The sequence below is a fragment of the Protopterus annectens genome, chromosome 12.part0 (assembly GCF_019279795.1).
Source record: "Protopterus annectens isolate FY-2018-M chromosome 12.part0, PAN1.0, whole genome shotgun sequence".
NCBI lineage: Eukaryota > Metazoa > Chordata > Ceratodontiformes > Protopteridae > Protopterus > Protopterus annectens.
In genome coordinates this window covers 648,366,846-648,389,685 of record NC_056746.1, presented here as the reverse complement: position 1 = coordinate 648,389,685, position 22,840 = coordinate 648,366,846, and the positions used below count along the sequence as shown (strand labels likewise).

The window sequence follows — 22,840 nt, the reverse complement described above, 5'->3', positions numbered from 1 at the left end:
TCTTCGTAAGGAGAATAAGAAGCCTCAGGAGGGTCTGTATGATCTGAATCATCAGAAGAATCATCTGTGGCTACTGGCTCAGGGGGCTCTGCTCTAGGCCTCTTTTCTGGAGGAGGGAGAGAGGCCCTGTCTGGATGAGGCTGGGATCCACGAATTAAAGTGATGAGATCCTGTGCCAAAGAAAGCATATGGGAACTGGTGCTAGGCCTGTGAGAGGGGGGCTTGGCAGGCACAGGTTTGGAAGTTTTGGCTGCTTTAGCCCAGGCAAAGGCCTTAATAGACATAGCTGGAGGAGGCCTAGCAGCTCCACGTGCAGGGGTAGAAATATCTAGTGGAATGGTGTCTGATAAATCCTGTGAAATCGCAACAGAAGGCTGGATTTCAGAAGCCGTTTCTACCAGTACAGAAGAGGCCTCGGTAGAAGGCAAGTTATCTGCTGAAGAAAAAAACCGCTTGCTCGGTTTCGGCCGAAACCGAGACACTCGTGGATTGCTTAACCGCGGCTTCAGCCGAAACCGCGGACCGCGAGTGTCGGTCCTTTTCTTTGCGTTTTTTGGTTATTTGCGTAGTCGGAGGATCCGATGGCATAATGTAGGCAAAATCGAAGCCGAAAATCTGTTCAGCAAAGTCCGAGCGACGTCTAAGCGTCCGTCGGTTAAAAGAAGCACAGGCTAGACAAGCTGTTACGTCGTGGTCTGGGCCTAAGCAATGTATGCAATAGGAGTGGAAATCTTTATGAGGTATTTGTTTCCCACAGGATAAACAATTATTAACTTTCTCTGACATCGGCTGAGGCAAGAAAGAGTCCCCAACGGGGTACTTAGCTTTATAGAAGTCTTCGAAGTAGTATTCGGTAGTAGTAATCTCTGGATCTGACCGACCGGCACTTGCGAACAGCTTCTGCTTCGGGCGCCACGCGGCAAGAAAGACTGGGGAAAATGGCGTCGGCTGATGCCTTTATACCCGAAAAACTGCCGCAATGACGTCGGGTGAAGTGCGACACCAGCCGAAGCCAGACCCAGACTTTGGAATCCGGCCGACCGAAGGGCTGCCTGACGACAGGACAACCCATTTGTAAGGACTGCAGATGCATCCTTGAAGGACATCATATATTCACCCTTGTTTGCAAATAAAGAATACTGGTAAAATAATGGATTGATTGATACTGGATTCTGACATCACCTTAGGAAGGAAAAGATGCATTGGTACGTAATGTGACTATCATTATGAAAGATCAAGTTGGAAGGTTTAGATGAAAACGCTTGAAGTTCTGAAATTCTTCCAGCATAGATAATGGCCACTAGAAAAATAGTTTTCCAGGTTAGGAACTTAAGATTGCATTTAGCTGCTGGTTCAAAAGGGAGAATGAATTAAGAACTGCAGTACAAAGTTCAAATCCATGGTGGAATAGGATCTTTACACGGGGAGGACTCAACAAGAGAGTGTGCCTCTCAAAAATGCTTTACAAAGGTTAGAAGAGGCCACAGAAGAATTTTCAAATCCAATAAGAAAGTTAGATATTGCTGCTAATTGAATCTTAATCACCAAGGAGCTAGCCTCCTCATTAAAAATTGTTGCCAAAAATTCAAGTATACTATGTATCAGAAATGAAAGGGTCCATCAGAGAAAGAATCTCTGGATCCTTGTTTTTTCAGGCCTCCGCTGCCATGTGGACGTCATCATTCATTAGAGTTCCCCCTTTGCCCCTAGAGGAACTCTCTTCCAAGTGTGTCCTGGAAACGACTCTCGAACTTTCTGAACCAAATCTTCCAACAACCTTGCTGATTCATAGAAAAGGAACTTTGAGGGGTCACAAAACATATGCCCACTGCAGAGAGGGTCTTTCCCTCCTTTTACACCTGGATAATGTGTCCTTCACTTTTGGGCCAAACAATGAACTGCCGTCAAAGAGTGCAGTGATGAACGAGGACTTGAAAGGCTCCGCAAAATCACCCAAGTGCATCCAGATATGTTGCCTTATGGATATGACTGAACCCGCTGCCCTTGACGCTCCTTCGGCTGCATGCTAGATAAGCCTTATGGATGAATTTGAAATGGACTAGAGAGTAGCCAACTGGGAGGCCACAGACAATTGAGCCTCAGCAGTAATGGTCTTGGAAAGGAATTTTAATAGTTCCTTGATCAAGTCCCTTTGCAGTCTAGTAAAATGTGCCATAGTTCAGCGCATACAAACCACTCCCAAACCTGTTAAATCACCCTAGATTCCCTGTTAGGGGGAATAACAGAGAACTCTGTTCAACAATTTCCTTCTTGGTGGCCACTGCCACGACCATGGCATCCATGAGCACCCCCTTACTCCAGAATTCCTCCCCGACAGGTGGAGCCAGAATCTGATGTGGCCTCTTAGGGACTGGCACAGTTATGTCAGACTCCTTCCATGCCCACTTACAGACCAAGCAGAGTAACCAAGAAGGTAGAATGGCCAGCTCCAAAGGCCGCCAGAAATATTGATTCCTCCGGCGAAAGGTTGCTAGAGGACCAACCACCTCTCTGCTTAAGGATCTGAAGGATGTCGCCAAATGAGACGTCTTCCAGAGGTGATTTTGGTGACTCTTCTCCCTTACTGAAATTAGTATCCTCAGTGACCGACTCTTGCGGAGAGTCAAAGTTCCTCCTCTTGCACTCTCTTACTAGGGACTTCCTTAGTAGGATGCTCCAGTGAAGTATCAGAAGAGATTGTAAAACCCTGGTCTGGGGGTCTTGAGCTGGCTGTCCCTATGGTGAAGAATGATGTGGGTCCAAAGGCAGAGACATTTGGGAACTTGACTGGTGATCCAAGTGATTGGATCAGTCCATCCTGTCGGAGCGGAGAATACTTTCTTCACAACCTTGAAGGCAGACTGCTCTGGAGAGAAGGAAGACATTGGCCCCAAGAAGGCAGGCTTCTGGACCGCTCCCCTCCACCTGCTCTAAAAGCACTCTCCCATTGGAGGAAGTCAGAGCCGAGCTACCCAATGCCAAAGCTTTGAGGGGCAGAGACCACTCCGAAACCTTGGAATTGACTCCAATGCCTCAGACCCGATAAGGAAGCTTTGGCTCAGACAGTCATCTGGATCCAAAGAGGTTAGAACTGAAGCACTCAGACAAAGCTTCGGATCTAAAGATATTGTCTAGAAGGTTCGGATCCAGGAACTCTGAAGCAACCAGAGGGATCAGAGAAGGAACAAGTAGTGGTGGTGTGGTAGACAGATTGGCTTCCTGACCCAAGGGGGTAAGAGCTTGTTAAACATCCATCTGTAACTGTGCAGAGAAACTTCCTCATCATTCTGTCCACATTTTCCTCAGTCAAACTCCTGGAAAAACGAGACAAGGCAAGGGATGGTGACTTGGATCAACACCTTTCCGAAAAATGGGGAAGGGAACCATAGAAGGCACTGAGTCATACACAGGAGAATATCTAATCCTAGGAAGGATTATCAGATCTGAATTGATCGGATCCGCTGATTTCTTCGTTGGATCCGAGGAGAGTGGATCTGTTGGTTTCTTCTTAGGATCCAAGGGAGAGTGGCTTTGAACTGATTTTAGATCCATTCTTGGTCTTTTCCTTGGTGGCCCCAAAGATGGGGTCAAGGAAGAAGAGGCCCTAGGAAACAGACAAGGACTCCTGAGTTTTTATTTTTGGGGACTGAGCCCCAGAAATAGCTTCACCAAAGGAATATGGAAGCAATCCTTTAAGAATCAATTTGTTTTTCTATCGGCAACTGCTTACAACTTTGTACATATTGTACAATCCTCCTGGAGATGTTACGAGCCCAAACAGTAAACACAAAGTGTATGAGCATCCGAAAAGGGCAATTTGTGCCCACACTTTTTGACACTTCTTGAAACTGGAAGGTCCTTTTTCAGACATACCAGTGAGTAAGAGTAAAACGAAAAAAGACCCCCCCCTTTTTTTTAGTGGACAAGTGAAAGGGAGATACCAACAACACTAGCGTGTAGAAATACAAGGAAATGGGGAACAAGTTACCAACAATGGTAAACAACAATTACAGAAAATGGAATAAGGATAAGGGAGTAATATATTAATAAGATTTATAAAAAAAAGGGAAACGTTTTTAGAGAAAAAGAAAAAATACGCTTATCTGAAGGAAAATAACTAAGGTTGACCAAGTACTTTTGTGAAAAGTGGCAAGAGAGATCTGGGGTATGTTACAGGTTGGTGCATTATGGGTAAGGGAGAAGCTTGAGAGCTTTTTGGTTATCAGGAGCTTTAGTAATAGCAAAGCTGGACCAGAGGATGGGTTCCAGGCCTAACAGTTGAGGACAGAATGAAAACTGATAACATCAGATCAAATGTTTAGCAGAGGTGGGATTAACTAATACTACAGCTACTGAGTCAGGTTTGCGATGAATGTATACAAATTTAGAATGTGCAAAGTTCCTCAATCTTTTATCTGCCTTTTCAGGAGTAGCAGGCTGACTATCAGGAAAATTGCAGACAGTGACCAGCACATCATCCAGATCCAGAACTAGAGGAATGGGTGCAGGTTCTGAAAATTCCTTCTGTAACAGCTTATAGAACTTTCTGTGGGACTGAAATTCTCTAACTGAAAATGCTGACACATTCTGGAAATAGCCTCAGATTAATAAAAACCTCCATAGAGAGAATCAGAAAATGAGCTCTCCTCCAAGTCTGAAATCAGACAACTGAGAAAACACTGTATCTGTCTCTTCATCTTCTTGTCCAGATTCAGAATCTTGAATCTCTTCAGAAAAATAAGCATTTCTTTTTCTTTTACTACAAACCACCTTACAGGAAGGATTAATAGCTTGAATTAACCCCTAGACACAGTAAACTACTCCTGTCTAAGGAAACCTGAAGAAGAGTACATACATGTTTAATTTTTTGTTTCTCTTTATCAGCAAAAATGGAGCAAAAAGTGTTAATGGCAGCAGCTTCCCCAAGGATGTGTACAACATTCTGACCAAACGGGGAAGTTTTCATGTTCTCTCTCCCAGGACCAACAAGAGTCTCTCTCCCTTGCTTACTGAGGGACCTCAACAGCTGCGAGGACATGGCTAACCCCCGGATCCATAGTGGCTGTAGGTGCTATGCCAGATGGATCTGGGGAAAAGGATACATGGAGGGAGGAACAAGCTAAAGCCACAGCAGAAGCATCCACCTGCAACCGAGGTAAACTGCTAGTTGTTTACTTAGCTTTTCCTTTTTTGTGGCTGGAGGAAGGATCAAATCGTGGGACTGGTAGTTTGCTCCATGGCCAAGCCAAAAATAGTGCATTTTCCTGAAGAAAGCAAGCAGAAAGAGCTGGTAAAAATTTAAAGTCTTTCATTTTTTTTTTGCACAAAAAACACAGTAAAAAAGCACTTTACTTTTTGTCAGCCCCCAAAAGTAAAATAAGCAAAATTTCTCCACAGAATTTTTTTTTTAATGTACTTTAAATAACTTTAAACAGACAGGGAACATGAGTGCTCCTGTTTAAAAGTACAGTCAGGTCTCATGATAGTCTGTTAAAACACAAATTCCTAGCTTAAAAATACTTTTCCTAAAAGAAAGGTAAAAATAAAACACACGTAAAAGGTTTTTCCTCAAAGGGAACTTATGTACCCAGCAAAGGAATAGCACAAGCCAACTGTCAATTCTTGAAAGCCCACAGAGGAGCACTCTCTTCAGTGACATGAAAGCCCCAAGGGGCTTGCCACCGAAACCGCCCCGGGATTCAATAAAGCCTACACTAAGTGTGCACTACGTGTACACTGTTATGACTGAACAGACAATTAAGGCATAACTGACACCTTCTTCCTCTTAACTTAGTTTCCTACCGACTTTCTTGCAGCTTTAAATATTAACAGGGATTCATAAAGGTTACCACAAACTGCAGACTATATGTACACTTAGTGTAATCTTTCTAAGTGACTAGAAAGCAAAAAAATGTGGTAGGAATGTTCTTTAATACATATCATGTACACAGTGTAGGGTTTATGCAATCTGGCCCAGTCTTTTTAGTCAGCTCAGCTCGAGCTGACTGATGGTTTGGGCACATGGAAGGTGGCCTGAAGCGTTGGATGCAGGCCAGCAGTTACATCTCTGGCAGGATATAACCCATAGAGCTAAGGCTACTGCAGCAGTGATCAATATGATGAGCATCTACTTTATATATTTCATTCCGTCCAAGACGACGGATGAGTTGGAATCCCCAGCTACTGGGACACTTGGGTCGGTATCATGACAAGAGGCACTTCTGGATGGAGGTTACAAAGTAGTCCTGGAATTTGAAATCACCTCTAGTTTAAAATGATTAGAAAAGGCAAGCAGTGATGATACTTGTGCTGAAGCAACCTGGCCCACAATCAATGAATTTATGAAGAAGGGCGTAGATGTAGACAAAAAAACTGGTTTTACGATTCATTATGACTGGTATAAATAAATGTGATACAGTCAGACCAGCCAGCAAGACAATGTAATCTTCGTTCCTCAGTTTATTTGATGCAAACAATGCAAACAACTGGAGGCCCTTCCTGAATAATTTGGTGCAATGGAAGCAGAATCTCAACTATCACTGAACGTCTAGGGTGTGGAGAACATACCCTCCCGTATTGGAATAATCCCTTACAGGAATAATTAGGGAAAATACTGGAAGATGGATTGTTTAGTTCAGATTAGATTCAAAAGCCACTCTGGGAATGAAAGATGAATTAGTTCTGACAGAAACCCTGTCTTTATGAAAATTTAGGTATGGCCACAGAGAGTAGAAAGGGCATGTAGTTTAGAAATTCTAGCTGAAGTGATGGCCACTAGTTAAAGGATTTTCCATGAAAAAACTTTTAAAGCAACAGAGGCAGCAGATTCAAAAGGTGGTTGTTTTAAAGCTTCCAACACAAATTTAGATACGGGGGGGGGGGGGGTTGTCTCACCAGGGACCCAAGAAAAATCCCACTCAAGAAAGCCTTACAAAATGGGATGCAAGACAGCGGGAGTATGCCTGAAGTAGAAAATTGGAGAACACAAACTGTACTTTAATGGCCAAAAAACTGGGTCCTGCTGCAAATATAATGTATACATAAATTGTAAAACCTCAATAATCAAAGCTTCAGAAGGGATTAATTTCCCCAGAGAAGTAGTCCAGAGAGCAGAAGGATTCCATTTGTTAAGATAGATCTTTTGTATAGAATCTTTTTGATATGTTAAAAGAATCTGGACAATGTCTTGGGATAAAGCAAAGTGCATGGCCATTACTGGAATTAGAAAATAAGCAGTTAGTTTCAGGTTTTTGAGAGTCAGGTGAGGCTTCCTGGGTGGGAAAGACTGCAGATTCAGCACTGGATCCAGAAACTGTCGTGGCGTCTTTACATGAGGCTTTAAACAGGGGAAAAGTACAGTTTTGTACCTACCATAAATGTAGATGTTCGAGTGTTCACCCTGCTGCAGTCCTCACACTTGGGTTAGCTTGTCGTCAGGCGGCCTGAATTCCAAAGTCTTGGTCCGGCGTTGGTTGCTGTCACTTCTTCCCTGACGTCAGTGCGCCAGGGATATATATGATGCATCCGATGCCATTTTCTTCAGTTTTTCTTGCCCCAGATGTCAAGTGCCCCCAGAAAGGTGGTCAGTAATTATTACCAATCTAAGAAATTTAGCACAAACACAACATCCCTCCAGCTATAAGCAAATACATCAGAAGGGTATTGTAAAGATTTAGTTAGGTCAGAGGGGATGGAGGGAGGGTAACCTGGACTGCAGCAGGGTGAACAGTCGAACATCTACATTTATGGTAGGTACAAAACTGTACTATGTTCATCGTGTTACCCTGCTGCAGTCATCACAATTGGGTAGAATCCCAAAGCTAAGGATGGGAGGAGGAGTCAAAGAGGGTTAGAGGAGGCTAGAAGGCCCTGCAGGACTGCAGTGGCGAAGCCAGCTCTAGTCTTAGAGTAAAGTGGTAAGTGGTAATGTTTGCTGAAGGTGTGTACTGAACTCCAAGTTGCACCTTCCAAAATATCCTTGGTTGGCACCCCCCTGAGGAAGGCTGTAGATGTACCTGCTGCCCTGGTAGAGTAGGGCCTTATGGTAGCAGGAACTGGTTTTCCATGATGGGTATAGCAAAAACGAATGCAATGTCCTATCCATTTGGAAATGGTTTGTTTTGAGATAGCCTTCCCTTGTGAAGCTGCAGCATAGGATACAAAGAGCTGGTCAGATTTTCTGAAAACCTTAGTTTTATCCAAGTAGTAACGAAGTTGCCTGTGAATGTCCAAGGAATGCAGGAGTCATTCTCCTTTGTTCTGTGGATTTGGAAAGAAGGTGGCTAAGTGGATGGTTTGATTTAAAGCCACACTGGATACCACCTTAGGCATGAAGGAAGGATTAGTCTGTAGAGAAACTCTGTCTTGATGGAAAATGAGGAAAGGTTCCACTGCCATTAGTGCCTGAAGCTCTGAGACTCTTCTGGCTGAAGTTATTGCTAGCAGCAGGGCAGTCTTCCATGATATAAACTTTAAATCAGCAGAGAAAGCTGGTTCAAAGGGAGGTAGCGTAAGTTTTTCCAGAACAAAGCTGAGGTCCCAGGTTGGTGTAGGTGCTCTCCTGGGGGGGCCTAATGTTTTTTGCCCCTCTGAGGAACTGCCTTAGAAGTGGATGTGAAAATAGGGGTGGATCCGTGTTGTAGTGGGCTGAAATTGCTGAAGCGTGGATTTTTATGAATGAAAAAGAAAGTCCTTTGTGCAACATCTCAGTTAAATACTGTAGAATCTGAGTCATGTGAGGCTGAAGGGAATTTTGGCCTTTAGCTTGGTTCCAGGCGCAAAACCTTTTCCATTTGTCCGAGTAGGCCTTTCTGGTGCTGGGCCTCCTAGCTTCCAAAATAACATCCATAAGGAAGAGGAGCTGGCTGGATGCTTAGGTGATTTGCCATGCAGCCAAATTTAAGGTTTTGAGCTGGCTGTGTAGAATCTGATTGTCTTGCTGTGTGAGCAAATGGGCAATTTGTGGTAAAATCCAAGGTGGGCCCTGGGTCATATTCCTTAATAGTGTGTACCAGTGCTGGCGTAGCCTGTCTGGGGCTATAAGTATCATTCCTGGTCTCTCCTTTATGACTTTCAGAAGCACCTTTGAGAGAAGGGGCAATGGAGGAAAGGCATATACTGTCAGGTTTTTCCAAATGAATGAGAGTGTGTCCACTTTCCAAGCTTGATGGTGAAGTGTCCTTGTACAAAATTTTGTTAGCTGATAGTTTTGGGGGCTGGCAAACAGGTCTATGTCTGGGTGGCCCCATTTTTGAGTTATCATTGCAAATACCTGTGGCTCCAGTTTCCACTTGTGGGGATCCATGATGTTTCTGCTGAGGTCGTCTGCCAATGTGTTCTTTTTTCCTGGCAGGAACTGAGCTTGTAGCTGAACTCGGTAAGCCAGTGCTGTGTTCTACAAGGTCATTGCTTGCCTGCATAGAGGGTAGGAGTGTGTACCCCCTTGTTTATGTACCACATTACTGTGGTGTTGTCCGTCCTTATTGTAAGCTGTCCTGGATGTAAGAGGTTCTTGAAGGCTGTCAGAGCATTCTGTACAGCTAGCATCTCTTTTTGATTGATGTGCAGATTCCTTTGATCTGCAGTCCATATACCTTGAACGCACGGTCCTGCCATGTGTGCCCCCCAGGCATAGTCCGATGCATCTGTTGTCATAGTTTGCCTGGCTGGGGGCAAGGTGAAAGGCTGACCCTTGTTGAGGTGACATGCCTGTGACCACCATAGAAACTCTTGTTGAAGACAGGGAATGAGAGATATCATTGTGTCCAAGCTGTGGCTGTGTTGAGACCATACGCTTTTTAGGTACCACTGTAATTTCCTCATATGCAGCTTTGCAAATGGTATTAGTAGTATGCAAGATGCCATGAAGCCCAAGGCCTGCAGAATTTTTCTTGCAGGGAGTTGGGTCTTTGTTGCCATTGTTTTGAAATATTGAGTCAGTTGTAGTTGTTTGCCATCAGATAAGCCTTCTGGGCTGTTGTATTCAAGCTGGCACCCAGGAATGTCATATTTTGTGAGGGTACTAGTTTTGATTTCTTTTCGTTTACTGTGTACCCTAGGCAACTTAGAAGATGTTTTACAAAAGCCAGATGTTGTAAGAGGATGTCCTTGCTTTCTGCTTGGATGAGGCAGTCGTCCAGGTATGGGTACATTTGAATTCCTCTTTGTCTGCAGTATGCAATTACTGGTGCCAGGCATTTTGTGAAAACCCTGAGCGCAGTGGATAAGCCAAAGGGCAGTGCAGAGAATTGGTAATGGGTTGAACCTGCAATGAAACTGAGGTATCTTCTGCAATTTTGTCTGATAGGGACATGCAGGTATGCCTCCTTGAGGTCCAACGTTACTAGCCATGCTTTCTTGCCCAACATGGGAAGAAGCTGCTGTAGTGTTAGCATCTTGAATTTGGGTACTTGTAAGAAGGTGTTTAGAATTGAAAGGTCCAGAATTGGTCTCCAGGCATTGTCCTTTCTGGGGACTAGAAAGAGCCTTGAGTAAAATCCTTGGCCTTGCTCCCGTGTAGGTACCAGTTGAATGGCTCTCATGTCCATGAGAGCTGTAATTTGTTTTTGTGACTCTGCCCATTGATTTTGTGGCAGGTTTGGCATTCCTCTTTTCGTTGGCAAGGTGTGGAAATGGAATCTGTATCCCTGTGAAATTATGTCTAGGACCCTTTTGTCCTTTGTGACGATGTGCCAGTTGTCTGAAAAAAGTGCTAATTTTCCTTCCAAGGGAGCTGCCAAGAGAGTCTTGCTTGGCCATATGAGGTTTAAGTCATTGAGTTTGCCTTCTAGTAGTTTGGGGCCTGTCTTCTCCTCCCTTCTGTGTTGCAGTGCCCCATTGTCGAGGTTTGCAGTGGGTTTGTGGTTGTTCTCTGCCTCTTGGGCGTCTGTATTTTCCCCTCTGTGGTCTGTCAGTAGCTGGAAAGGACCAATTTTTTGTTGGCCAATTTCTGCTGAAGCGAGGGGGCTGAACCTGTAGAAAATCTTTGACCGTCTGCATAGATTTTGCCTTATCCTCCATTTTCTTTAAGACTTCTTCTGCTTTAACTCCAAATAGGACATCCTGCTGTAAGGGAGCATCTAGAAGCTTTGCTTTACATGATCAGGCAGAGTGTGTTCCTTTAACCAAGCATGCCTATGTATAACAGACCCAGTAACAGCTGCTCTACAGGAAGCCTCCAAAGAATCAAATCCACATTGTAAAGTATGTTTGCCCACCTGTTCAGCTGCATGCAGCAGATCCTGCATTTCTTTCAATTCAGACTGTTGAGGGAGTGTGCTCATTTTTTGTCTTATTTGAGACATTAGAAATTGCTGGTATTTTAGCATGTGAAATTGACAATTTAGTGCTCTCATAGCTAGAGTGGCTGAGGTGTAAACCTTTTTCCCCCACCTGTCTAGTGCTCTGGAGTCCCTTTCAGAGGGTACAGGATTTTTCGCCATAGAAGCCTTAGCCCCTTTGGGACCCTGGGAGATAGTCTCTGGATCAGCAACAGGGCTTTTATAAAGGAATTTGTGGGAGTCAGGCACTCTATAATATCTGTCTGGTTTGGCTGGAGCAGGAGGCAGAGAATCTGGATTTAAACTAGATTCTAAGTAAACATCATCCACAATGTCTAAAACTGGGGGGATAGCAAGAGGTCTGTGCTGGGGGAGTAAAAGAAACTCTCTGAGCCTTTTCTTTGAGTCAGAGTAGTCCTGCCCTTCCCAGTGAAAATGTTCCCTCATAGTGTGTAAAGTTTCCCCAAAGGAGTAGTCTTCAGGGGGAGAAGCTGAGGGAATGGAATCCTCAGCATCAGAATCTTCATAAGGGGGAAAGGAGTAATCTTGGTCCTCAGAGGAGCCTGAGGAAATAGACACTTGATCAGAGGAGGCATAATCTTCCTCTTGTCTAGGCCTTTTGTCAGGGGGGTTGGGAACCCCTGATTAAAGAGATCAAATCTTCAGCCATTTTAAGCATCTGTTTCTTAGGCATGGGGCCTTGAACTGGTGACTGAAGTGCAGTTTTTTTTGGTTTAATTGGAGTCTTAAGCTTAGGATACGTTTTTATAGTGAGCGTCGTCGGTCTGAAGACACCTTCAGAAACCGAAGGTGTTTCTGCAGCACCGACATCTCCTTCTGCAATGTCGTCGGTAGGGGCAAAAGAAAATGGCTGCGTCGGCCTAGCACTCTCTGCCAAAGGCTCCGAAGCGGTCTCGGGTTCCAATTCTGCGGTAGCCAGGGGCTGCATAGGAGCCTCACTGAAAACCGGTGAACCGGAGACCAGCCCAGCCGAGGCCTCGGAGTCTGGCTTGGGTCTAGGCTACCTGTCCTTATCCTTGCATTTTTTGTGCACGCCGGTAGTCGGTGGCATTGTGTAGTTAAATTTTCTACCGAAGTAGTGTCGTGCGAAATCAAAGCGTCTTTTTATAGTACGCTTATTGAACCTAGCACAAAAGCGACAACCAGTGACGTCGTGGTCTGGGCCTAGGCAAGGTATACAATAAGAATGAAAATCCTTACGAGGTATTTGCTTCCTACAAGAAATACAATTGTTAACTTTTTCTGACATCGGTCTGAGGCAAGAAAAGTTTCCCCAGTGGGGTACTTAGCTTTATTGAAGACTTCGGATCTGAAATTCGACTTCGAAAATCTCAGGAGTCGGCCTACCGGCACTTGCGAACTGCTTCTGCTTCGGCACCGCGCGGCAAGAAAGACTGAAGAAAATGGAGTTGGATGCATCATATATACCCCTGGCGCAGTGACGTCAGGGAAGAAGTGACAGCAACTAACGCCGGACCAAGACTTTGGAATTCAGGCCAACTGCGGGACCGCCTGACGACAAGATAACCCAAGTGTGATGACTGCAGCAGGGTAACACAATGAACATCCAGATTTGTCGGGACAGAATAGAGCAATTAGGATAGCCACTGTTCTTCCCTAAAAGGTCTTTCTGTAAATATATGGGTATCAAGGGGACAGCTGGGTAGATGTAAAAGGATACCAGAAGGCCACTGCTCAACAAGAGTGTTTCTCAGCAACTGAGCATCTTGGGGGATCAAGGCAAAAAATATGTTGCATTTGGCATTAGTTGGTGATGTGAAATTACTGCTGTACAGATGGCTCCAACAGCTGAAGAAGGTCTCAGCCACTGCTGGATTGAGAGACCACTTGTGAGGCATCAGAGTAATCCTGCCGAGCCTGTCTGCAAGTCAGTTAGATTTCACAGGAATATGTGTTACTACCAGAAAAAGGTGCAAGTTCTTCACCCACTGCCACACTCCCATAGCTTTCTGACATAAGGGATAGGATTTGGTTCCCTTGCTTGTTTTTGTACAGAACAATCATGTAATCAGTCCAAATGAAAATCACACCCAGAGAGAGATACTCTTGAAGCTCCCACAACCATAGGACCGCTGTCCTTGTCTTTAAAATACTGATACGAAAATCCTTCTTGTGAAAACTCCAAACACCCTGGACTATCCTCCCTGGAGAATGCCCCCCTAACTCTAATGGAGAGGAGTCAAGTGGTTTACTGCCACCACAGGAGGAAGTACAAAGGATTGTCCAGCATGAGCAAGTGAGATCCACAAATGTAAAGGTTCCCGGCAACTAATGGTTAGAATGAGAGGGGGAGCTGAGGTGGTATGTTAGCTGAGACTAATGAACCATTTTACAGTCATGTGGTAAAGGACAAACTGAGCCATTAGAATACAAGGGGGCTAGATACAGGGGAGGATCCCTGTTAACTGAAGAAGATCCTGCACTGAACTGTGCAAGGACTGGATTTTGTCTGGAGGTATAGAGACTGTATTGTATGAGTAGGCTCTTGCAAAGTCTTTTCCTTACTGACTGAGATCCACACAGATAGATAAAGCTGGAGAAGGTAATCCCTGGCCTTCACTTGTGGCAGCTAGCCAGTCATCCCAATATGGAAACACCCTGGTCCCTTGGAGCCACAGGTGGGTTGCAACGACTGCCATGCACTTGGTGAACACTCAGGGGACTGATGCAAGACCAAAGGAAAGGATTCTTAACAGATAATGACTAGCTCCTGTTTAGAAGCAAAGAAACTTTTACAAAATTATAGAGGTGATGTAGGTCCAAAATTCTGGCTTGAAGACTTTTTTTTCTGTAACCAAAAGAAAATCTTAAGCAGTACCCTCCTCACCATATCTGGTTAGGTGGGCCCTCCTGGATGCTCTCTTTTCAAGCAATAGTACAGCTTCCCTCTCAGCCACTTTTCACTGGTGGGATGGCACACGTGGGAGAAGCCAAGGTGACTGGGAGATGAGAAAAGGTTATGCAATAGCCTCTATAATACTATCCCTTTTAGCCAGGAGTCCCACATGATTGCCATCCATGTGGGGTAGTGGAAGGATAAACAACCCCCAAATGCCTTCTGAGGGGAGGAGTTGTGCAGCCCTTCAGGGATGAGATTGTTTCCAGTTAGAAAATAGCTTGCAATAACCCTGGTTTTGCAGACGTCCATTACCTCTGGGCCTGCAGCCATTAAAGGGGCTACCTATGCCATGGCTACTCCTCAGAGGATCCATCATATGGGGCACTGATAAAGGATACCTTGAAACTGTCGGCAAAACTGCATAAACTGAGCCAGGCAATGTGTCTACACAATGAATAAAATCCAAAAACTGAACAATACAATACATACAACACACCAAGATTCCCTGGTCAGTGGAAGAAATACCACAAACATTAAGTGTCACATGAACACTTTTGTTCCCTTTATTGTTTACAATGGAACTTCCTCAGATAAAATGGTGCATCTCATTCCACCTTTTTATACTAAAACAGCCCATTCACATAACTTTATTAATTGATCAAAACCTTTAAAGCTGTATTAAAAACACTTTAAAATCTCAAATTCTTAGGAAACAAATTTATTTGGTGGTGAAAAATAAAATAAAACTCTGGAACCGGTTAATCAAAAGCTGATTCCTAATAGTAGAATGTCCCATCTGGACTACTTTGGCAAACACATGCAAATAAATAAGTGTACATACCAGACCAGTCCATGCAGTCTGTCTTTGAAGTTGCATTTCACTAACAGTGTCGCACAGATAATTGTTTTCTTCTTACGGACAATTTACACTTTTGAATGCTCATGGGATTAATGATAACAGAAATGTTTGCTAGCAAGTAAATGAAGTAATCTGGCAGTCATACCTGAGGACAGATCATACAGTGCTGTAACTGCAGTAATGAACTGACAACAGAACCGAGGGCTACTATGAAACACCTGCTTTAGAGTCTGCACAGAACCTGGAACCAGTCTACAGTAATCATCAACAAGAACTCGGGCTAACCGGACACAATACACAGCTGGAGTCCGCTGCAAAAGAAACAGCACAAAAAGTGAGAAATGTTAGAAAAATAATATCCAGTGACAGCTGAAACAGAATAACCATGCAACATAAATTATCAAAGAAAAGGTACAGAGTTCTTGGCTAGTGAAGAATCATATCAACACGCATTGTGGATCGGATAGGTTAACATTTTTTAAAGTCTGATTAAAAAATGTCTCAGTCTGCCAGTGATAGCAGTTAATAAACAAAATGTGCTGAAAATGAACATAACGCATTGTACTCTGGTGCATCTCAAAAAATATGTCACTGAAAAATAAAAGATTACAAATACTGAAACAATATGTGACATGATACAGAACTGGCAACATGCTAAGTGCAAACTACTTGCAAAGTTTATACTTCCTTTTAACAATCAGATGTTCACAATGCTTTCTATTAAATACTACACAAGTAAGAAAGCAGTATTTTTCCACAGAATTTGACACTAAAACTAACACTCTGCAACCCTTAACCCAATCAAGCAGCCATTTCAATTTGCAAAACAGTTACTGACCTACAGTTGCATATACTATATTAATACTTTACTAATCGGGAGAACATAGAAAAGGAAAAAAAGTGAGCTAAGGCTTATGTCGATTTAAGAATCTTGAAAAAATGATATTCCTCAATTAAGGAAACATTCAGAAAATACAGAACAAGGTTGCAGCGTAAACAGATTTAGTTTCAACAGTGGTGATAATCTAAATTCCAATACTTAGGATAAGACTATTCTGATCTCAACTATGCCAGTGTAACACTGTTTATGGATTTTGCATCCTCACTTGAGGCTTAGGATTCCTAGAGAGTTTTTCACTGTTAAGAAAACAATACAAAGTACAGTGTTAATCTCTATACATACACAGTGGATATTAAAAGTGTACATACCCCTGTTAAAATGCCAGGTTATTGTGATTTAAAACGTGAGACCACAATAAATCATTTAAACACTTTTACCACCTTTAATGTGACCTATAACCTGTACAATTCAATTGAAAAACAAATTAATCTGTTAGGGGAAAAAATATAAAACATAAAAAAAGTACAATAATAAGTTGGTTGCGTAAGTGTGCACACCCTTAAACAAATACTTTGTTGAAGCACCTTTTGATTTAATTAAAGCATTCAGTCTTCTTGGCTACACACCTGCCATCAATTAAAGAGACTCTGATTAACCCCTAATAAAGTTCAGCTGTCCTAGTAGGATTTTCCTGACATTTACTCAGTTGCCTGCTACAGCAAAAGCCATGGTTCGTAGACAGCTTACAAAGCATCAAAGGGATCTCATTGTTGAGAGGCATCAGTCATGAGAAGGGTAAAAAAAATTTTCCACAGCATTGGATATACCATGGAACACAGTGAAGACAGTCATCAAAAAGTGGAGAAAATATGGGACAACAATGACATTGAAAAGAACTGGACGTCTCTCCAAAATTGATCAAAAGACAAGATGAAAACTGCTTGTGAAAAGAATATTTGATATCTGTAACTGCTTGTGGTTTAAGTTGCGTACAATCCAGTTTTATCACCTCGTTTCTTGTTGTTCAAAGATGAAAACTGGTCAGGGAGGCTGCCACGAGACATACAGCAACACTTAAGGAGCTGCAGGAATTTCTGGCAAGTACTGGTTGTGTACTACATGTGACAACAATCTCCCGTATTCTCCGTATGTCTGGACTATGGAGTATGGTTGCAAGACGGAAGTCTTTTCTTACACAGAAAAACATCCAGGCCTGGCTAAAATTTTCAAAACAATACATCAAGTCTCCCAAAAGCATGTGGGAAAATGTGTTATGGTCTGATGAGACCAAAGTTGAACTTTTTGGCCACAATTCCAAAAGGCACATGTGGCGCAAAAACAACACTTTGCATCACCACAACACCACTATCACCATGGTGAAGCATGGTGGTGGCAGTATCATGCTTTGGAGATGCTTTTCTTCAGCTGGATCTGGGGTTTTAGTCAAGGTGGGGGGAATTATGTGGATCTGGGGTTTTAGTCAAGGTGGAGGGAATTATGAACAGTTCCAAATACCAGTCACTTTTGGCCCAAAACGTTCAGGCATCTGCTAGAAAGCTGAAGATGAAGAGGAATTTCACCTTTCAAAATGACAATGTCCCCAAGCATGCATCCAAATCAACAAAAGAATGGTTTCACCAGAAGAAAATACTTTTGGAATGGCCCAGCCAGAGCCAAGACCTAAATCCAATAGAAAATCTGTGGGGTGACCTGAAGGGGGCTGTGCACAAGAGATATCCTCGCAATCTGACAGATTTGGAGCGCTTTTGCAAGGAAGAGTCGGCAAAAATTGCCAAGTCAAGATGTGCCATGCTGATAAACTCCTACCTAAGAAGACTGAATGCTGTAATTAAATCAAAAGGTGCTTCAACAAAGTATTAGTTTAAGGGTGTGCACACTTCTGCATCCAGCTTATTGCAAGTTTTATATTTTTCCCCCAACAGATTTGTTTGTTTTCAACTGAATTGTACAGGCTATAGGACACATTAAAGGAGGGAAATGTTTTGAGGTGATTTACTGTGGTCTCATTTTTTTTTTTTTATCACAAAAACCTAGCATTTTAATATGGGTGTGTACACTTTTTATATCAACTGTATATTTACACATTACAGACCCACACAAACACGGGTTCCTATTACGTTACTGAAGTTCTGAAACTTCGAACATCATAAGGTCGAACCCTTATGTTCGAAGTGTCAGAACTTTGATAACAGTAAAAAAAAACAACAAAGTATTGCAAGTGAGCGGCCAAGCCCCCCTGCACCTCCCATACCCCCCGCTCTTTAAATATACCAACTCCGAGATCGCACTACAGTGTGGAAAGGAACCCACTCTTTAAATATACCAACTCAGAGATCGCACTACAGTGCGGTAAAGGGAAATCTTTCTGTAGTGTGATCTCGGAGTTGTATATTTAAAGAGTGGGGGGTGCAGCCTCCCCCATGGGGGGTGCAGGGGGGCTTGCCCCCCTGCTTGCAACAGTTAGGTAGGTTTTAGGTTTTCTATTTATTTATTTTTTTACGTTCAAATTCTTAAAACTTCGAACATCTGAGTTCGATGTTCTCAGGTTCGAAGTTTCAAGGAATCGACAACTTAATAGGAACCCCACAAACATACACATATGCATATACTATACATGTATACAAACACAGACAAACACATATCATATATACATGCACATAATGGTCCACAGGCCAACATACTTATCAAGTTTATATAAGGAACTGTATCAAAACTCTTCATTTCTGAACAGGATTTAGACGTTTCAATAAAAGTATATATTTTAACACCTTAGCACCAGTCCCGCTAATGAAGTCAAGTTGGTGATCTCACCTGTAACCAAGATGCTGTACATTCCAGAATCGGCACCCTGCAGACAGCAATTGCCATGGATACCAGCTTTCCAAGCATAGCAAGTCTGCTGTCCTCAGCCTTGCTCCCATGTGGACTAAAAAGTGCTGAAAAAATGATCTGGCGCACAGAATCCTTGCTCTGCTCTTGGAAATAGTTGCACATTATCTCTAACAGATGGAGCTCCTGCAACGAATTCAACCTCTGGAAACAAGGAATGAGACATTAGTTTACTTACTTGTATCCAAACAGAAAATTATGCATTAAATAACGGGTTCTTACCATATTAGTTGATCTATGACTAAAACAGGCTTTGATGGTTTTATACTTGTTTGTCTCTATCGCCATTCTTCACATTTTTCTGGAGGTTCTCATAGCTGTGGTGATACATGCAGTGATTCTGACTAAGCAGGTCTGTTGACTTGCCATGCCCAGCATATTACGCTTTCCCCTCCTCCCCATGTCCACCCTCCTTCAAAAATCAAGAAAATAGCACCCACACATTGCTAACAAGTGATATACAAGTATACACTTGCCTGAATTAATTGATCCCATTAAAGGCCATTCGGGAGAACAATCCAACCCCAAAAGTGAAAAGAAAGATGCATTTCTGATCTAGCAAGGATGGTCCTTTGTAGATCAACTGGCAAGTTAAGAAAAGTACAGTTGTGTAAGATCTTACTGTAAAAGAGTAGACGTCCTTTCTCTTGTTTATGTACAGAAAAACTTCTGAGCTGCAGAAACTTTATAGAACCAGTCCAGTTTCTTAGGGGCAGGAGGCTGAGTACCAGGAGCCTGAGAATCTGCAGTGAAAGTATACAAAAGGGCATCCAACACTTGAGGGTTTGCAGGAGGCCAAGGAGAATTCATTTGTAAGAGTACAAAGCATTATCAGAAGCCTGGGAAGAGTTCCATCCGCTTAGTGTTCCATCATATGATCCTCAGTATCTCCAAAGGAAATTATTCCACTTGGGAGTCAGGAGAAAGTGAATCCTCTTCTTCAAACCCTACGGCAAGAGAAGAGTGAATCTGAGAAGAGTAAGACAATGACTCCTCACCAGAGTCTAACTCTTCAGAGGAATCAGAGTCCCTAGGACATTTGGAAGGAGTGGAAGACCACGGAAGAGATGCAGGAGCAGATAAGCATTGAGGCGGCTTAAGAGCTATAAGAGAATTGAACCCCCCCCCACCAGTAAGATGCTGCCATTCACTGTGTGGATCCTTAGCCACAGGGACCATATGCTTAGTTTTCTGCTTGTTTTTCAAAGGAACATCAGCTTTAACAAAGAGGAGATTCAGAACCCTACCTAGATTCAATGAGGGTACCAAGCACCTCTTCCCTACCGAGTATTATAGGGAAACCCTCTAGGCCCTGTGAAATAAATAAACCATGGTTCGCCTGCTACATCTGCACCAGATTAGGCACAGCTTCAGCATACATGTGGGTAGACAGCTCTGTGTCAGCCTCCAACTGACAAGTGGGTCATGGTAGAGGTAGCTGACATGGGCACTAGACTGCCTCGGGTTCTTCATGCAATGAGATGGAGACATCCAATGGTGACTGGACAGTAGCATGATCAATACAACCATTTTTGGCTTAAGTGGCAGATGAACATCAGGGCAGGGAGATTCGGCCATAGTACACTGAGCCAAAAGATTCAACCTCTGGTTCTCCGAATAAATAGAAAGAGATGACAGATGACTGAAGAGAGTCTTGGGGACAAAACACCTGGCAAATTCCACACTGCCTATGGTTGTGTGTAGCATCCAAACAAAAAAAGGCACTTTTTAGTGCATCTTTATGGGGAATCTGCATCCCACAATCTTTCCATCCTGGATGACATATAAACTAAAGTAAAAAGAACAAAACAGAAAGAAAGGAAGGGGATCCCAATGAGGTAAATATCTTTTGAAGGGTCAATAGTTAAACCAATTCTGTGAACAGCTTGCAGACCAAAGGCAGCGTTAGGACTGGCAGCAAAGTAGTTGTGACAATTACGCGATTGTATGTCGCACATGTAACGTACGCTTTGCACATAAGACACACAATGCCTGGAAGTTATAAAGGCTTTGGTATGCTGGTCTGACATCTGGCTATCTTCAGCTTGATATCCCAAGAGTGAAGAATACTGCAACAATGACAGAGACATTTCATATGTCTTACCCAACATAATAGGTACTATGGTTGAGAGGACATTCAACTGCATTAATATTTGACTTCTGTCTAAATTAAAGGACGTAATTCAGGATACCCCCCTTTTTTGCTTTAAGAATAATTGTTCTTTAAAGAAACAACTATGCTACATATCTAATAAACGTACTGTAATGTTATCCGATAGGACAGGGCCTTATCCATGTAGAAACTGCTCTGCATGTAAGCATATTTATACAGGTAATCACTTTGAACATCCCTCTATGAAGTTTAAGATTGATTTTAAATATTATGCTGATTGCAGAACAAGGAACATGGTTTATTTTTGTTTCAGCAAAGTTAGTTTCACATTCTATATAGGAAAAACTAACCGAATGTTGAAGGATAGAATCCCTTGAACATCACAGGGACATGCGTAACAGCAAAGAAACTAGTGCACTTGCACAGCATGTTTTGAGAGAAGGGTTAGACCAAGAGTTCCATTTTTTTGTCATTGAGCATATAGGTGTAAATAACAGAGGTGGAGATTTTTGTAATAAAACTGAAGAAATAGAACAAAAATGGATTATACGTTTACAGGCTGATAAGCCCCCTGGTCTAAATAGTAAAGTTTCATTAAAACCTTTTCTAAAATCTAGATGCTTGAAACATTAGGTTTCTGATGTGTGGATTCAAACGGACATAATTGTATGTGTGTGTATATATATATATATATATATATATATATATATATATGGGTCTACTTTAGTTGACCGAGACGCCACTTAGCCGACATGCAGAAGATCGAGACCAAACGACCGAAAACACACAATACCGACAACTCACAAAACCAAACACCATAACACCGACACACAAAACGTAAACTACACATTACACACAACTACATATCCACTAACCTTAACCCAAACCCTAAGGTCCAACACTACCGCACACTTACCCTACCCGCACCCTAACCCTAACTCACTTAACCCACCCCTAAACCTAAAGTCCGTCACTATCGCACACTGACCCTACCTGCACCCTAACCCTAACTCACTTAACCCACCCCTAAACATAATAGTCCGCCACTATCGCGACACTCTCCCCCCACTAACCCTAACTCACTTAACCCACCCCTAAACTACACTCCGTCACTATCACACACTTACCTTACCCGAACCCTAAGTCCGACACTACCGCACACTCACCTTTCCCGCACCCTAACCCTAAATCCCTCACTATCGCACACTTACCTGTCCGCTCCCTAACCCTAAATCCCTCACTATTGCACACTTATCGACTCGCGCTCACACATTCCCCATGTCGGTCTTTCGGCTGTCGGGATTTCACCTTGTCGATCACCTTCGTTTTCGGTCATTTGGTCTCTGTCTTCTGCGTGTCGGCGAACTGGCGTCTCGGTCAACTCAAGTAGACCCATATATATATATATATATATATATATATATATATATATGTACTCTGGAGGTCTCTGCGGCTTTTATTCTTAATTGCTTTTGTTTTAATTATGCTAGCTTGATTGTGCCTATATAAAGGGTATGCTTTCTGTTAGCAAGTGATGTCTGACGAAGTGGTTCTGCTGAACCGCGAAAGCACTTACTTTTGGTCCTTTTAACAATAAATATACATTTTATTTACCTGCCGTGAGTGACTGAGGTTTCTATTTTTTATTCTTCTTATTACTTTTTTATCTTTATTGGTCACTTTCCTTGTGGGAGACCGTTTTTATTTCTTGCATCGTTGTGTTTTGGGATCTCACTTGGACATGGCAGAAGGCATTACAAATTATGCTGAGATGGGACAGAACCAGGACTTTAATGAAGAACACAATGGAGAACACATGCATGTTCTTCGCTGGAATGGTATCCTTCATAATGGTAACAATCCGTTACTATCAAATGATACCCTAACACAGACTATTCCTATTCTGAATAATGATAAATCCTATGAGAACTTTATTACTAAACATTGTGTGCTTGAA

At 42.8% G+C, this 22,840-nt stretch overlaps 1 protein-coding gene across 2 annotated transcripts in view; it reads right to left on the bottom strand.

Moving 5' to 3' along the window:
* CCHR12.PART0H7orf26 (chromosome chr12.part0 C7orf26 homolog) overlaps positions 1-22,840 on the bottom strand; it is a 1,310,154-nt gene that overhangs the window by 327,150 nt on the left and 960,164 nt on the right. For both annotated transcript variants that reach the window (XM_044089779.1, XM_044089780.1), the window contains exons 3-4: positions 18,693-18,914; positions 15,165-15,330 (exon numbers count right to left, since the gene is read on the bottom strand). In XM_044089779.1, the coding sequence (XP_043945714.1) occupies positions 15,165-15,330; positions 18,693-18,914 (388 nt within the window). The remainder of the gene's footprint in view (positions 1-15,164; positions 15,331-18,692; positions 18,915-22,840) is intronic.